We start from the raw sequence: 18,429 nt of genomic DNA, 5'->3' as shown, positions 1-18,429 counted from the left end.
CCGATATTTCTTGACTGGGCAATAAAATGCAAATAAATCATTATAATTCTTTCTGAAGAGCATTTATTGCTTCATAAAGATATACTTGGCTATGAGGTGTATACTAAAGTATTGGGAAGCATGTTCAGCTTCACTGCACAGTTAATGCATGCACTAGACATACATTACAAGGAAACTTGAAATGTTATGAAACACTGTACACAGTCTTCTGTGTTGTTATAGTTTTTGTGGTAAAACCTGGACATGAATTATAATGATTTGCTGAAATGAACAATTGGAGAAGAGTAAAACTGTCCAAAAAACATGGCAATTGTTCACAAGTAGAAATGTGGAAAATGTAACACAGAAATTTCCTGATATATTCACTACTCATCACATAACAAAAGAGGTGCATTAAGCTAGAATTCTGTGTTTGTAAAACCTGGTGTATACCCTCCATGCATTCCTGTTTTGACCTCCATGCTCAAATGTATGCCTTTTTGCTAAGGGTCCCCTAGATGGTAAGGACTGCTCCAGATGCAAACAGCAGGTTGAGTCTGTGTGTGTGTGCATTTTGGTGTCCAGTAAGTTACTGTACTGGGTAAAGGGCGATGCTCTGAACACAAGCACTGATGCCTATGTGAACTACAACAAGAACCAGAGAAAGTGCATATTCCAATGACACATCCCTCCATACTCCTTGTAATGTGACCTAATATGGAGAGTTGCCCAGGGGTCATAGCACTTAAACTCCACAAAATAAAGCATGACAGGAAATATCTAGAAAGTTTTTAAAATCTACTTTTGACACACGCACACACACCAACCAATGACGTCCCCATCCCCCTTTACAAATTTAGGTTAAGAATACAACTTCAAACATTCAGTGGCTTTCCAACAGATGATTTAGAACAAGTGGTGGTATGAACAGATGGCCAGATGGATGATACTACAATATCTCCTTGCTAAAGCAAATGGATAACATGGACAGATGGATGATATCACAATACTCCATTGTTAAAACATGGGATAACATGGACAGATGGATGATATCACAATACCCCATTGTTAAAACATGGGATGACATGGACAGATGGATGATATCACAATACCCCGTTGCTAAAACATGGGATAACAACAAGAAGAATGCTGTCAGAATAGTGTTAACTATGTTAAAAATCATTCCTGTAACCGTATTGTCCAGGGTATGGCCATGAAAAGTAACAGAGTTAGAATTTTATGTATTGTACAGGAGTGTTGATTCTTATGTATTGTAAACATAGGTAAATAGATTCATTGGTACAGGAATGCTGTATTAATTAACATTTCTTACATGATAAGATAATTAAGTTGTTTTTTTTCCTTGATAAAAATAATGACTTTGATAGGCCACTGTTCATGTATTTTTTAAAATTTGGCCAGAGAAGTGGTTGGAAAAATGCCCTTATTTCCATATATCAGATGAAATGAGGGGATTTGTGTTAATTATACCTTCCTGTCCCATCTTACGTTAAGTGAAAATGTTAGTGCATGTGTTTTTGCCCTGTATACAGTTGGACAAGAAAAAACCCACAAAAAACAATTAGCAAGTGTATTTGCATTCAACTGCAATCAGAAGCATATGAATATATTTCATCACATGAAAACCAGTCATTCTGATGGACACTTAACCATGAGTGTACAAAAGATAAATCATCATGTACATTTGCCTAGCTAGTAGTGATGATAACATATTAAAGGCTATTAATGCCATGTACTAGACAGGTAAATTAATGCCATGTACTAGACAGGTAAATGCTAAACCCAATTGTTTCTATTACAGGCTGCATGCACTAGGCAGGTAAATGCTAAACCCAATTGTTCCCATTGCAGGCTGCATGCACTAGACAAGTAAATGCTAAACCCAATTGTTCCCATTACAGACTGCATGCACTAGGCAGGTAAATGCTAAACCCAATTGTTCCCATTACAGGCTGCATGAACTAGACAGGTAAATGCTAAATCCAATTGTTCCCATTACAGGCTGCATGAACTAGACAGGTAAATGTTAAACCCAATTGTTCCCATTACAGGCTGCATGAACTAGACAGGTAAATGTTAAACCCAATTGTTCCCATTACAGGCTGCTCATGCTGCATTTTGATTAATTTCCTTCTGAGAAACCCTGAAGCTAATAAGCATGCAACAACATTTACATTCACCATCAGTTGAAACAAAACCAGGTTTTGCATATCTGAGCAAGACATTTTTTAAAAATCTTCTCTGACCCAAATTTTTGCCACCATTCACTTTAGAAAGACATAATTAACTGAAATTTTGTAACTTTCTTGGGCCAATCTAACCTAGCATGTTTCCTCTTGAACTTTCTAAGATTATTTTTTTTTAAGTATATGTAAACAGTTCTTTAAAATATTGTTTGCTGGAGAGCTATTTCCTTAAATTGTCCTGTAAATAATACTCAGAGTACTTGTGGCTGGAATGTTATACTACAAACCTCTATGATTGTTTTAAAATGAACACATGGAAAAAATCAAAGTAAATTCATCTCAATCAGATTTGCATGTTGTCATAATAATACCAAAATTGGACAAAACGTGTTGCCTAGCAACTTGGGTCAAGTTCAAAGTTTTGCTACAAAAGCAAAAATTAACATTACCTGCCCTAAATTTCATGAAAAATTATTAAAAAAATAAAGACACTCAATGGATTCCTTAAGCACTGGGTTGTTGTTGTTAAACAGCAGCAGAAATTAATATTATATAATACCCAGTATTAACTACAATTAGTAATTGTGCACTATGTTAGTAATACCTGTCCTGGATGCAAAAAACCTTTAAAATGCTAATTTATTTTATCCATAAGTATCAGCTATACACAAAGGGCTGAAACATACATGTACTAGTGCTGTCTTTCACAATTTATTTATATGCTTAAGCTGAATTTCCCTTAGAAAAGTAATGTATATACTTGCTTGTGAGTCAAGCCCAGCTACAAACAACACAGACCCTGATCTGATGATGCATACCAGTCTGGCTGATCTGGGTCTATGCTTTTTGTTCTACTGATTAATCTAAACAAACTTCATATAACCAGATCTACTGGTGCATTATGCAACAGCACCTCTGGGTCAGTGTCCAGTTTGCAGTCGGACTCAACTAATATACTGCAAAATAAGACTTGTACATCATCTCTACCATTAAATCTAAGCTGTAACAACATACATACCACTTATTGGGCAGGTCTTCCATCTAGTGTTAGTGTTGCTAATCACTTGTCAACATGTACTTGTGAGAATTCAGGGAGATTTATTAAAAGCTTGTAATTAACTAAATCAGTCAAGCAATAATTCAATTCAAAGCATTACCTATAAATTCCTGTGAAGATAATAAGCAACATTAAAAATGAAATCCTTTAATAGTCCATTTAAGGGGAACTGTTAAATAGACGTGATCCAAGTCATGACTCTGCTCCTTTATTGCAGCTTGGTTGCATTTTACTTGACAATACTGGTATTAAACTTTTTTTTAAGTAAACAAATAACTACGCATGCCTAAACAGAGGCAAGTCTCCACTTACCTTACTTAACTAGCTTTCCAACCTGTTTGTCTTCAGACAATCTTTAGGCACCCTAAGACATGCCAATTCCTTTAAAATCCATCAACTGTAAGAATGTTGTGAAAATATCTGACTGCTTCAAAGGAATTATGGGAAAACAATATTATGCCTCATATATCATTGAAAAGCTGTCAACAAAATACCTCAGCCTACTTGTAGTCAGCCAATACAATTAGATTCTATTCAATACGGCACATACCATTAAATAGAACATTGCACACAAGGGAGGGAACAATAAGAATTGGGACATAAGTTACCTTAGCTATTTACATTCCCTGATGCCTATCAGATCATACAAAATGGTTCCTGGTCACAATTTAAAGGACTGAAGCTTACAGATGTAAAGAAAAAATAGCATCAAAATAAGTTAAGGATTTAAGCGTCCAAATATATGTGTTTGTTTGTTGAATCAACAACCATCCATTATTGATTACTGGTATATTTGTAAAAATGTCATCATCTACATAACACAAGAAAACCTCATTATAAGACTCAACAAAATCAGTTGTCTCTTTATTATATATGGTACCTGTTGTAAGGCATGTATGGTCATGAGTCTCACTTCATTACGTTTTAGTAAATTTATATGTATATGTACTTTATTATATAGGTATAATACTCTTGGTTCCCATAGACATTATAACAATGAGGCAGTACTGCTTATGTGCAATGTACTTTATTATAAGATGGTTTCCCTGTATAGTGTATACTCTGGCTTCCATAGATGGCGTTATAATAAGATAGTACTGGTGATGTGTAAAGTACTTCATTATACGGCAGTAATGCTCCATATCCAATGGACATCATTACATGGAGGGAGTACTACCACTTAAGTATAACGTACTTCATTATTGAGCTTTCTCACTATCAATCACTATACTCTATGGCTCTCACAGACAATATTATAATGAGGGAATGCTGTATCAATTACTTCATTATAAGGCAGTCTCACTATAAGGTAGTGTACTATATGGCTCTCACAGACAATATTATAATGAGGGAATGCCATATCAATTACTTCATTATAAGGCAGTCTCACTATAAGGTAGTGTACTATATGGCTCACACAGACAATATTATAATGAGGGAATGCTGTATCAATTACTTCATTATCAGGCAGTCTCACTATAAGGTAGTGTAATAAATGGCTCTCACATGCAATATTATAATGAGGGAATGCTGTATCAAATACTTTATTATAAGGCAGTTTTGGTATAAGACAGTATATTCTATGACTCCAATGAACAACATTATAATAAGGGAGTACTGTAACTGTAAGGCAAAATTATATTTGTGGGAAATCTCCATAAGTTCCATGTCTACATAAACTTTACTCATATCACTGTTTGTTTATTGCAGTCAATCATAAATACAACTTTAATTGAATACATTTATTTGCACATAGTTACTCTTAAATTTTGAAACAGAATTCTTTCTACTCAGGTACTGGATGGTAGGTCTAAAGAAATTCTCTTGATAACTCTAACATATTCAACAACATAAGAGAACTCACTTTTTGTGAGAGTTCTTCAATTCAAACAAAAGGTAACCTTATCCCAAGGAAATGTTATTGTATGTTTAATATTAATACCTACCAGATTAATGCATTAAAATTTCTATCATGAAAAGGATGCTGTAGGTTTTAAAAAATAGTGAGATGTGCAAACAATAAATCATTTTAAAGCCATTAAAAGGGATGTGGTCAGGCAGTTTCCTGATGTATGCACTATTGATGGTAGGGATGGGGATTGGGTGTGTCTCAATGATATAGAAAAGTTTATCTCCTAGAAATTTGAAACATTTTCTTTTTTCCTACAAAACAAACACACACACACACATGCTTACCGTAGTCATGTATTAATCATGTTTTTCATTCTCAAGGCTGATAAGAGTCAACTCTTATTGTTATGAATGGCTGTAGAAGAATTACACTCAGTTCCTTGTGAAATTATAGAGAATCAGCTTAATTATAAATTCAATTTCTCTTCAGTATATTTGCTACTGCAATACTTTTTACTCTTGGATCCCGACAGTACTGACTTAATACTGAAAATCACTGGCCACTAAGATCTGACCCTTTTCAAAACACCATCTCTTTGTAGATATTCTGCATGAAATCTGTATAACATTTCCAATCATTCTATTTTACTCATCTTAAATAAGTGAGAAACATTACCTGATAAAAATCCCTTGTTGATCCATAACTGGGCACAATGCTCATTCCAAGGTTTTCACTGGGGTCTTTTAAGATTTCAGCACTGATGAGTCCAAATTGAGCATATGCTTCCTCCTCGCTGTCTGAGACCTCATAGGGGCCATTTCCGTCGTATCCTTCCTCATACTCCCTCTCTAAAGGAAACACTGATACAGGAGGAAGGTTTTTCTGTCCCCTTTTTATGCCCAAGACCATTCTTAATGGCAAATCTCTGAACACAGAAATGCACTCATCATGAGTTAATGTTTTCAAATCAGTGCCATTGACCTCTATGATTTCATCCCCGACGGATACACCTCTATTTGATCCCGTTGCCCTGTCTGCAGCACCACCTAGTGTTACACTTTTGACTACTACTTTTTCCACATTTCCATCTTCACTCTTTCCACCTTCTATTCCAAGAATCATTCCAATATTCTCACCAGGCAGTCTATGCAGTACCAAAGTTACCTCCCCTGAATCTTGGTCTGCGGATCCATCTGTTTTGCCATACTGTTCATGGGAGGGAGAACCAAAATTTGACACAGACCTATCTGACTGTCCCTGACTTTCAAAGGAGCTTGAGCTGTCTGTTAATGACCTTGGTGCCTCTTGAAGCATATTTGGAATCTCATCTGCACTATCACCTGAAGAAGCAGAGGTATTCATTGATGAAAAATCATTCTGTGTCATAGATATGGAATTTTCATCGATCGTTTCCAGATCTTCATTATGCCATCTTTTTCTTGGGTCCTCATAATCAAATCTTATCATGTTATGAATGGGTGTGTCAAAAATTTCTGGATACTTTCTTTGGCCACTGTAATAATTATCCTCATCTGAGCTCTCACTTACAAGCTGTCCATGGGAAGATGGCATAGAAAACTGGCTCAAAAAATCACCCGAGTCCCAATCAGAGTAGTCTGAATCAGTTGTCTCACCTGCCATCATGGCATTTAAGAACTTTGTCTTTTCATGCTAAAAATTAATTATTTTAACACATTTATTTCCCTTTGGCTGTTTGACACTCTTTTCTTGGTTTGTGTTTCAGTATCAGTTGATGCCACCTGAAATAGAATGGAAAGTGTCAAACTGACAATACTAAGTATGGTGAAACTTGTATATAAAGGACACTCAAGGAATCATTAAAGTTTGTCCTTAATGAACATGTCTCCTTTATATAAAGGTTGAAATGATCATAAAAATAAGAGCACCAATAAATACTGTCCTTTATGGGCATGTGTTCTTTATATAAAGGTGTCTGCTAAGGCAGGTTTGCCCTGTGCTACTGCCTTCTTTTATATATATATATATATATATATATATATATATATATATATATATATATATATATATATATATATATATATATATATATATATATATATATATATATATATATATATATATATATATATATATATATATATATATATATATATATATATATATATATATATATATATATATATATATATATATATATATATATATATATATATATATATATATATATATATATATATATATATATATATATATATATATATATCCTCTACATAGTGCAGGACAATGAGTATAGGCCACAACATGGCTGCTTATTATAAGATCAGGCCCTATCCTGTTTGTAGTTAGGTACATCTTCATCACAAGCAAATGCAGTATCTAATTATAACAGGCATCTGCATACTATTTAAAGCTTAACTGAAACTAGATCCAGACAGAGTTCTCTCTCTTAGACACAGCTGTAAATTTTACTCAGTATTTTCTTAATTATAATTGTTCCTTAGAAAAATCTGACTTGGTCCACATCACTTGCTCTATATTTGAGATAACATGTGCTATTAGAATGGCCAATATATTATCTATTAATTTATAGATTTGTCTCCCTTTGACCAATGTTCTTCTGCTCGTTCTCATTAAAATCAGACCTCAATAGTCCTGTTCTAATTTTAAAATCGGTTTTTCCACACCTAATACCTAATACTGAAATACACATATGTAAATTATAATACTAGTATAGAATTCTTCACATATCAATATTAGGATACACCTGTTCAGGTGTTGACATGATTTCATTGAAAGAATAATAAATGTTTGAGTGTGTATGTGATTTCAGATTTGTAACATAGCTTTAACCATTCTTTTAGTCATATTGCTATGATGTCTGCAGCGTGGCTTATTATACTGATGTTTTTCCTTTGGGTATCATGCCGCAGACATAATGCATCATGTCTCAGCCAGTCACGTTATCCTGACACCAGTCGAACCAGTCATAACACTAACCTCTTAATGATGAGCACCTAGCGAGTCAGCTGTTAGTACCATTTTATAAGTCTTTGGCATGACTTTGACTGGTGTTCAAACCCACAATGTCCCACATCCGATGTAGATGGTCCAACCACTAAACCACTGGAGCAGTCAATAAATGTTCGAACATATAATACATGTCAAATAATCTCATGAAATTTACTAGCTAGTAAATTTAATGTGACAGGAAAGTTTTTTCATTATTTTGAATCACAAGGTAAATTATGAAGCTAATGGACCAGTAAGAAAATCCAACGAATGATAACCAAAATTTGAAAGCAATCATATGTAGATTGCACCATACACTTGGAAAAATTGAAACACATTTCATCAATTGTACCATTACTCTGCAGTAATAAGATGGTATCAGTAAGAAAGAATATGTGATTATGTAGAAGCATAACAGTGACTGCATGGTGACAACTAGAGGTAGTTCAAACAAATTTACAAATCTTCAGGAAGATAAACCCTTTTAAATAAATGCAAGCATGAAATGCAACAAAATAAAATATAAATTGAAAAGATGTTAAAATTCTCTGAACTGTATACAAAATTTAAAAAAATGATGGCACATATAGACATAAAACTTACACTGTCAAAATCGGGCATAAAATTCCCTCAGAAAGTCTGCCAATTATTTTCAGTTTGAAAGTGTATTAAATACTTCAATGAAAACAGATATTCTATTTTCCTTCATTCAAATTGAATTCAAGTTATTTTCTATAAATTTTTATTTGTAAATAACTTATTGTCAGTTGTATGACATCACTTCTCTGGGTTGTGTTTACTAATTCCCATTGGGTCCTGAAAACATGCTTTTTGAGTCTCAACCCACCCACCCCAACACACACACCCAACACTGTTTGGGCAATTGCCAGGAATATTTTCACTGTAAACATACTGCTTTCCAATAATCTGTTTAAGATTGCTCCCATAATTGACTGAACATTTAACTGAGGGTTACTGCCCTTCTTTACCTATAGCCTTTTTATCACTAAATTAATGTGTTTGGTCATAAGACTTTTAATAGAAACAAGGATTATAACACATAAATTCATTTGATTTATTTTTAGTCAGAATCCCAACAAATTTACACAGGACCCCTAAAATGTAAATTAATTTGATTTAGATAATTGAATTCACAGTGCTTGCAATGCTAAAATGGGCCTGATATTGTTCACCAGAGTAACTGATATATGCAAGCTTGCAAATTTATATGTTTATGGAATTTGTTGAGTGGAAAGAAATGTTTTGCAGCTCATAGTGGCTGTGTTTTCTATTAGGCCCAATAAAAATGTTTTTCTGATTTCATTTTTAAAAAATTGGGTTCGTCAGAATCAGTTCATCCATTATTACTCAGGAATACAGTGTTATATGATAGTTATACAATACAATGTTATATGATAGTTATACAATACACTGTTATATGATAGTTATATATGTACTCAAATCCTATGTCAGTTGCTGAAGGGATTTGCATTTGACATAACTCAACGTAAATTTGAACTGATCACAGTTAGTCAACAGGGCAAAAAGGCAGCCATTACTGAATCATGCTTTCTAGTCCATGTCGAGTAGGTGCTAAAATATTGGGGTACATAATAAACGTCTAAACAAACATGTCTAATACTATTACATATTTAGGCAATCTGGTCATAACATTCAGAAAATCTGCAATTTGATGGTGTGTTGTTTTTCTTAAAAATTTTTAAGGTTGTCAAATGGGAAAACTGAAGGGTCCAAACATTTGGATTATTGATGGTTACAATAAATCTGAAATGTTTTAGGAGGAAAGAATATTGGGCTATTCTCTTTCTTTTTTAATTAAAACCAACAACTAAAAAGATGAATTTAAAATAATTTTTGATTAATGGTATTTAATACATAAAAACAATAAAATAATGCATATACATATAATAACAAAAATACAACAAACATTTTTGATATTTGATTATGGCAATACTATATTAAGGAATCTAGTGGCTTTGCTTAGTTTTTGATGGGCAGTTAGACACACTACATCAAACCCATTACATATATTACACTGTTTGCAAAGCTAATCTTATTCTTATTTTATTTCATCTACCTGAGTATTACTTGTTCTGCTAAAATTTTATATTTATCTTCATATTACAGTTTAGTAAATTTAATCCTATTATCTTGCTAATTTTAAGTAACTTCTTGTATTCTAAAATATTTTTTTCAAAACTCAGTTTTAATATTTTTTTTACAAAGGCATTTCAGCATAGTGCCAAACCACTGATTCCATTAGTCTTTATCATAGGTTACTTTTCCTGGCAGAAGCAGTGTTTTTCTGAATTTAGTCATGGTGGTCATATTTGATGGTAGATCAACTTCATTTGAAAATCCTGAAAGCCCTCCATGCCTGGATGTTTCATGTCAAAATCTGAAAAATTCTACTTAGTGGTTTTTGAGAACTCATTAAAGGTTTTTCTATTTTTAGTTTCATGGGCAGATTGGTATCATTTTCACAAGTTTTACAGTTTTTATTACCAAGGTTGGTCAACTACTATTCTGTGGTTTCAGAGAAGAAACTCACAAGGATTTTTCTATTTAGTAACGGTTGCCATATTGGATGGAAGATCAGCATCATTTGTACTAACTTAAAATGCCTTTATGCCAGAATGCTTTCTATCCAGTTTGGTAAAATTCAAGTTAGAAGTTTTGGTGAAGTAAATTAAAGATTTCTTTATTTTCAAAACACTGGTTTTTCCACTTTTTGTAATGGTGGTCTTTTTTGAAGGCAGATTAGCAACATGTACATAAACTTGGCAATGATACTTTTTGTCAATTTGGATCAAATTCTAGTCAGCGATTTTGAAAAAGTTATTAAAAGTTTCTTTCTGTAAGAGCAACTTTTATCTTGTTAGTAATGGTGGCCATATTTGAAAACAACTTGACATAAAATTGAAATGACTCCCTGCAAGGATGCCTTTTGTCAAATTTGATCCAATTCTATTCAGCAGAAGTCACCGAGAGTTTTCTTAATGCTAAAAATTAGTAATATTCAGCCATATTTGATGCTTAATTGGCATCGTCTGTAAAACTCATTAAGTTCTTCATGCCTGGATTCACTGTGCCAAATGTTTGGTCAAAACTAATGACATAGTTATTTGGAAGAATTTTAAAATAGCAATTGCTAACAAAGGCATGACAACAATACATGAAAGACACAACCATGCCATACAAATGGATTTTATGGTGTTATTAGCATCAATGTAAATCTAATCAAATACATCAATGAAATATTCAAATCTGGTATTCATTTTAATTATAATATTACCCAGTAAGTGCAATTTATTCAAATAAACATTTGCAGAAAACAAGTGTATATGTATGTTTCAAATAAATATATACCGGGTATGTGCTTTCCAACTTTTCTATCGCAAAAAATAAGTGTCAGAATGAAAACTAAAATCAAGCATGTCAACTTCACTTTTCTGAAGACCGCTCTCATGGCCTAGTGGTTAGAGTGTCCGCCTCATATGCGGGAGGTTGTGCCGGTTCGATATCCAGCTGAGTCATACCAAAGACTTATAAAAATGGTAGTAACAGTTGCCTTGCTTGCTGCTCAGCATTAAGAGGTTAGTGTTAGTACTGGTCGGCCTGGTGTCAGGATAACGTGACTGGGTGGGACATCATGCTACATGTCTGTGTCATGATGCCCCAGTGCAAGACATCACTATAAACTGCCACACTGCAGACATCATAGCGATATGACTGAATTTTTTTTTAAAGCTATGTTAAAAATTCCAAATTACACACACACACACACACACACACACTTCTGAAGATTGTCCTATGCCCAGTTATGTGATAGGTATGTGACTATACCCCAGGAAAGACATTCTATGATAGTACATAAGTTACATGACTTTACAATAGGTTGGAGGTCACTGTGAAAAGCAATACATTATTCACAGTATGGTTTTCATTAAAATGATTCATAAAAATTATAAATGTGAAAAAATATGCTAGCATTTGGTTTCATTTTAAGAAAACATCAGCTTTTACAAAACAAATAAAATTCTAAGTAATTTAGTTTGCTTTTGCCAAAATTGGTCCTACATGTGGAACTTAAGGACAGCTGTATTGTGATGCATTTTGCTTTCCTTTTATTTTTATAATAAAAAAGCAAAAACAATTATGCTTATTATTTTTTCTATGTTTTCTAATTTCATGGTGTTTGTGTTTGTAATCATATCATTATATGTTTTTTATCTTATAGGTGTTGTCTAATGTTGTAAAGTGCTTAGAGCTTCTAAAGATTAGGCGCTATACAAAGTCCTTGTTATTATTATTATTATTATTATTATTATTATTAACCAGATTTTGCAATACATAAATATCAGCACATGAAGTGTGATGACAGGGTTTGACTGAACCCATAACTACTTGATCGTGAGCTCAGAACATCTACCAGGAAGCCACACTGCTCCAGTCCACAGCAGTAAATATGCAAGATTTTATACTAGGGTATAATAGTTAAAGAATGTAATATGCTGGCCCCATAGTGTTTAAAGCAACACTAAAGATTGTTTACACAGGGATGGTACAGTTGATAATGATCCACTTTTCATTGGAATGCAGGATTACACCTGATGATCATCATGACCCAAGTAGTGTCAGAACATTGCCACAGAAATAAATCTGAACCTATTGAATTTCTGAGCTTTGAATATATAATTTATGTTAAAATACTACTAAACATGAAGAGGCAAACAAGAACTGATCCTGGCCTTTTGCTTGCTAGATTTTTAAAATTAAAGTCTCAACTTACTGAAATGGTAAACTGATAGCTATATATGACTAAAGAATAAAAATAAATAATGGACAGGCACAATACCTATACTGAACTCTGTTAAGCTCAGTAAGGTGTCAGAAAATAAGAAACCAGTCTGAACAATCAAGTTTATATTTATACTTAACAAGGTGTCTGAAAACAAGACATATCTAGGGCATTGTGTGGTATACAGGTGGGGTGTGTGTAAAAAAGCATGCATGTGTATAGGGAGGGTGGGAGGGGTCACGTTTTGCCAGATTTTTGTGTATGTACTAAATGGAATGGCCCCTAATGATGCCTACTGCAATTAAAGATACTTACCTCTATGACATGAGCAACTTAGATCCAAAGAGCAATGTCACTTTACAGCATTGTGAATTAAATGGTTTTAGGCATGTTTAAGGATGAGTACTGTAGGGGTAGGCCATAGCAGAGTCCCCACCAGCTGACCTCCAACGAGACCCCCACTTGGGAATCCCACCTCAGCTACAACTAAAGCTCACGGGGACTGGAAATAAAATCCTCTCTGTACTACTGCTCTTCAAGTTAAAACCCCATGTCACTAGGAAGTAGTGATAAGTTTCAAGAGGGATTCTGTGGCAGCCATTTTCATTCAGAACCACACAGACCTCAAGGTGAAACTGTGTATCAGGTTAAATTGCACAACCAATGGACAAAAGAGAATGGACTCACTCAAACAAAATCAATTTGCTGACATATTTAAACTACTTAGTTTTCTGTGTGGATTGTACACAAATGATAAATGGTTTATAAGTTCAATACAACTTGAATATTTAATGAAGTAAGTTGGTTATTGGTTGTTTTAAGTGTAAGTGACTCATCTGTCTGCCAATAAAGTCAACCCATAGGTCCTTTCCATTGTAAGTGATATACATTTGGTCCACTGACACTATTCAGCATTGCAAGTTATCTATAAGTGTGGAATTTGATGTGATCTTTCATAGTGTTCTTATCACAACAATGCTAAGATTTAGGGTAAAAATTGAAAACTTCTAACTTCAATAATTGGGGTCATATTTTCATAGCTGATGCACCAATATATTTATTTTGTTACTTTTCATATAAAATTAATGATCAGAGACATGCATACCCAGTAAATCAAATCAGAGACATGTATACCCAGTAAATCAAATCAGAGACATGCATACCCAGTAAATCAAATCAGAGACATGCATACCCAGTAAATCAAATCAGAGACATGTATACCCAGTAAATCAAATCAGAGACATGCATACCCAGTAAATCAAATCAGAGACATGCATACCCAGTAAATCAAATCAGAGACATGCATACCCAGTAAATCAAATCAGAGACATGTATACCCAGTAAATCAAATCATAGACATGCATACCCAGTAAATCAAATCAGAGACATGCATGCCCATGAGTAAATCAAATCAGAGACATGCATACCCAGTAAATCAAATCAGAGACATGTATACCCAGTAAATCAAATCATAGACATGCATACCCAGTAAATCAAATCAGAGACATGCATACCCAGTAAATCAAATCATAGACATGCATACCCATGAGTAAATCAAAGCAGAGACATGCATACCCAGTAAATCAAGTCAGAGACATGTATACCCATGAGTAAATCAAATCAGAGACATGCATACCCATGAGTAAATCAAAGCAGAGACATGCATACCCATGAGTAAATCAAGTCAGAGACATGCATACCCAGTAAATCAAATCATAGACATGCATACCCAGTAAATCAAATCAGAGACATGCATACCCATGAGTAAATCAAATCATAGACATGCATACACAGTAAATCAAATCAGAGATATGTATACCCAGTAAATCAAATCATAGACATGCATACCCAGTAAATCAAATCAGAGACATGCATACCCAGTAAATCAAATCAGAGACATGCATACCCATGAGTAAATCAAAGCAGAGACATGCATACCCAGTAAATCAAGTCAGAGACATGTATACCCAGTAAATCAAATCAGAGACATGCATACTCATGAGTAAATCAAATCAGAGACATGCATACCCATGAGTAAATCAAGTCAGAGACATGCATACCCAGTAAATCAAATCAGAGACATGCATACCCATGAGTAAATCAAAGCAGAGACATGCATACCCAGTAAATCAAGTCAGAGACATGTATACCCAGTAAATCAAATCAGAGACATGCATACCCATGAGTAAATCAAATCAGAGACATGCATACCCAGTAAATCAAATCAGAGACATGCATACCCATGAGTAAATCAAATCAGAGACATGCATACCCAGTAAATCAAATCAGAGACATGCATACCCAGTAAATCAAATCAGAGACATGTATACCCAGTAAATCAAATCAGAGACATGCATACCCAGTAAATCAAATCAGAGACATGCATACCCATAAGTAAATCAAATATCTCTTTTCATTAATTTTGTTGATTAGAGTCATATGTTTGAAATGAATATATTGAGATTGCCATGGTAGTGAAATTAGAGGTGGGAATCAGTTTAAGTGTCATTAGATCACAGTTCATCAAAAGCAATCAAACACTGATTTTAATTGGTTTGAACTATTTTATAAAATGGCTATTAGTGACACCTTAGGTCATTTTTCATGCATGCCATGAAATAGGCTGAGGGCATTTAGATTGGCCTCACACTTTATCATTACTGAATACCAAACCACTACTGAAAACTGACTTGAAAATATCATTGACTACTTCTTCTAACAATCCATGAAAAAGGCTGCGTGTGATCAGATTGGTCTCTCACTCTGCATTTGCCAAATACCAAACCAGTTAGTGGAAATCTACTTGAAAACGCCCTTGATAGCTCTAGCTTCAATTCACCTCATTGAAATCTGTGCTGAGTATATCATCAGATAATGAAGAATCTCAGTGATCTTATCTTCTTGATGCTGATAGCTAATTGCATTGATTCATGTACTATTGATCATTCTACTATGATAGTCTTTTCTATGGAAGAAAGGCTGCTAAACATCACAGCAAGTGCATGGCATATGTGAGGCAGGTAGTTATTCAATTCAGTAAGTAGATATTTACATACCAGTATATGCATATTAATGTGTATGTATATGTGTGCGTGTGGTTTATAGCATGATCCTATTTATATAGGATAGAGTAAGCTTAAGCATCCCCCAAAAGGGCAATAAAGTCTAAATATAGACACAAATGGGTTATATTCCTTATATTGTACAGGTAAATTTTTCATATGAACTGTTTTAAAAAGCCCAAGACCCTCTCAAAAAGAAAATCATCATGAAATGTAACACAAGGCAAAAAGGTTGCCTCCATTGCTTGTCTCCTACTATATGCAGGTAAGCACATTGGGTTGTAGTCTATTATACATCCCTGGGCCCATAAGAGAAAGCTAAAACATACCTCATTTAATGGCTATGAATAATAGTTTTTTTGTTGTAAGCTGAGACCAAAAGAAAAAAATTAACTAGAAATGTATGGATATGCTACAGATGCTTTCCATTATATAATGTAATTAATGGACAATGTTCCAAGTCAAATAAGAACCGTAACTCCATAAATCAATAATATAATGTAATTAATGGGCAATGTTCCAAGTCAAATAAGAACCGTAACTCCATAAAATCAATAATATAATGTAATTAATGGGCAATGTTCCAAGTCAAATAAGAACCATAACTCTATAATCAATAATATAATGTGTTTAATGTGCAACATTCCAAGTCAAATAAGAACCATAACTCCATAAAATCAATAATATAATGTAATTAATGGGCAATGTTCCAAGTCAAATAAGAACCATAACTCTATAATCAATAATATAATGTATTTAATGTGCAACATTCCAAGTCAAATAAGAACCATAACTCCATAAAATCAATAATATAATGTAATTAATGGGCAATGTTCCAAGTCAAATAAGAACCATAACTCCATAAAATGTTTACAAGTTAATATTAGGCTTTCTTAAGATAAGGCTCATATATCAAGTCTTTGAAAAGTTACTAAGCAGAAATTGAAGGGAAAAGTTCTAAGTCAAACAGGGGCCATAACTCACAAAGATATGCCAGACACTTGTGAAAATCAACATTACTTGTGTCTTCTTAATGTAATGCTTTATACCAAATTTAAGTTCAAAACCTGAAGACGTAAAGTTAGTGAAGAGAAATGAAGTTTGTAACAAATGTGATAAGATGGATGGACATGGTTAGTACTATATGTTTACTATCATAGATATTTCAGGGGAATAAGAAAAACCAAACAGGTCACTGGGTCGTGGAAACATGCCAGTATAAAGGCAGGAAAAGCAAAACATCAATTAACTAGTCTTTTGGGGTAACATAGAGTTGAAGCAGATAATTGGTAGTCCATCTGATTAATAATATTGATAATGAATTGTACATCCAGTGTCCAGAGGAGATTCTGTCTTCTTTTGATGGATGATTCCAGTTCCAAATAACAGGTACTTAAACAAAATACCAGAAGCATCCATCCTCTTATAGCAGACATGATTGATTGACTGCCTTGATAATGTAATCAATTATTGAACACATTCTCTGACTACACTGAGATAATGCTTAAGAATCACAGGTCTCAACAGAGCTGTGTTGTTTATGACACTTGCTGTATACTGCTGTGGTACTAGGTTTGGTCACCATTGGCAACACATAAAAAAGCATGTGGTCACCCGTCCAAGTTCAGTTGTATAAAATTTAGCACCTCAAACCTAGCAATATTGAGAGCACTGTGTAAAATGCTTTATGAACTTGCTTTACATTCAAGATAAAATAAAACTGTTCTTACTATCTGACTCAAAACTCATTGAATAATTTCACTATTAAATTTTCTTTGATGCAATAGCTTGACAACAATGATCCATCTTTTACACATTAAATTATATTGTCCATTGGAGACAGAGCTGCAATAGTTTTGAATATAATCATTTATAAGCTGAATCCAACTGCAAGCTTCATAGATCCAAATCCACTATTGCATAATGTGTAGACAGATCGGGGTCTATGCAATTTGTTAGTGGATTCAACTTACCTGCAAGTATATATAGTATATATGCAGATGCTGGATGCCTAATTGGTCCAGACCATGCTTGTACACCAATATCTACATGTATTTTGTCAGTGGATTAGGCCCTTGTGAAAGATCAGATGGAATCAGGTCATTGTTGTTAAGGTATATCTGTTACAACAGATGTAAACAGTGAACTAAGGCATCTAACCTGATAGTAAAATAGTGAAAATAGACTACAGTAATATTATAATCATTATTTCAAATAATAATAACAATAATAATAATAATAATAATAACTTTTTTCAAGATTCTCCTCTGAAGCCATCTGCTAGCTTGAACTAGTAAATACTAACAGAGTGAATAGTGTAAGAAATGAATTATATTCATCTTAACATAAAGACATTTCCAAATATACAAACATGCTAAACATACATGCTACACACAAACACACACATGAATCATGGACATGGGCATACATGTACATATAACTGAAGATTGACAAACATA

The 18,429-nt window shown here is 33.7% G+C and overlaps 1 protein-coding gene across 4 annotated transcripts in view; it reads right to left on the bottom strand.

Moving 5' to 3' along the window:
* Window positions 1-18,429, bottom strand: part of LOC149802303 (uncharacterized) — a 105,231-nt gene that overhangs the window by 52,310 nt on the left and 34,492 nt on the right. For 3 of the 4 annotated variants that reach the window (XM_089956724.1, XM_089956726.1, XM_089956727.1), the window contains exon 2: window positions 5,771-6,855. In XM_089956724.1, coding sequence (XP_089812850.1) covers window positions 5,771-6,739 — 969 coding nt within the window. In that variant the 5' untranslated portion in view covers window positions 6,740-6,855. Of the gene's footprint in view, window positions 1-3,555; window positions 3,674-5,770; window positions 6,856-18,429 lie in introns of those variants that run through there. The other variant, XM_089956725.1, reaches the window with a different exon arrangement.

This window comes from Sinohyriopsis cumingii, chromosome 4 (assembly GCF_028554795.1).
Source record: "Sinohyriopsis cumingii isolate HCF-2022 chromosome 4, ASM2855479v2, whole genome shotgun sequence".
Taxonomy (NCBI): Eukaryota; Metazoa; Mollusca; class Bivalvia; order Unionida; family Unionidae; genus Sinohyriopsis; species Sinohyriopsis cumingii.
Note: the sequence above shows the minus strand (reverse complement) of the source record. Positions and strands in the feature narration are given on the sequence as shown.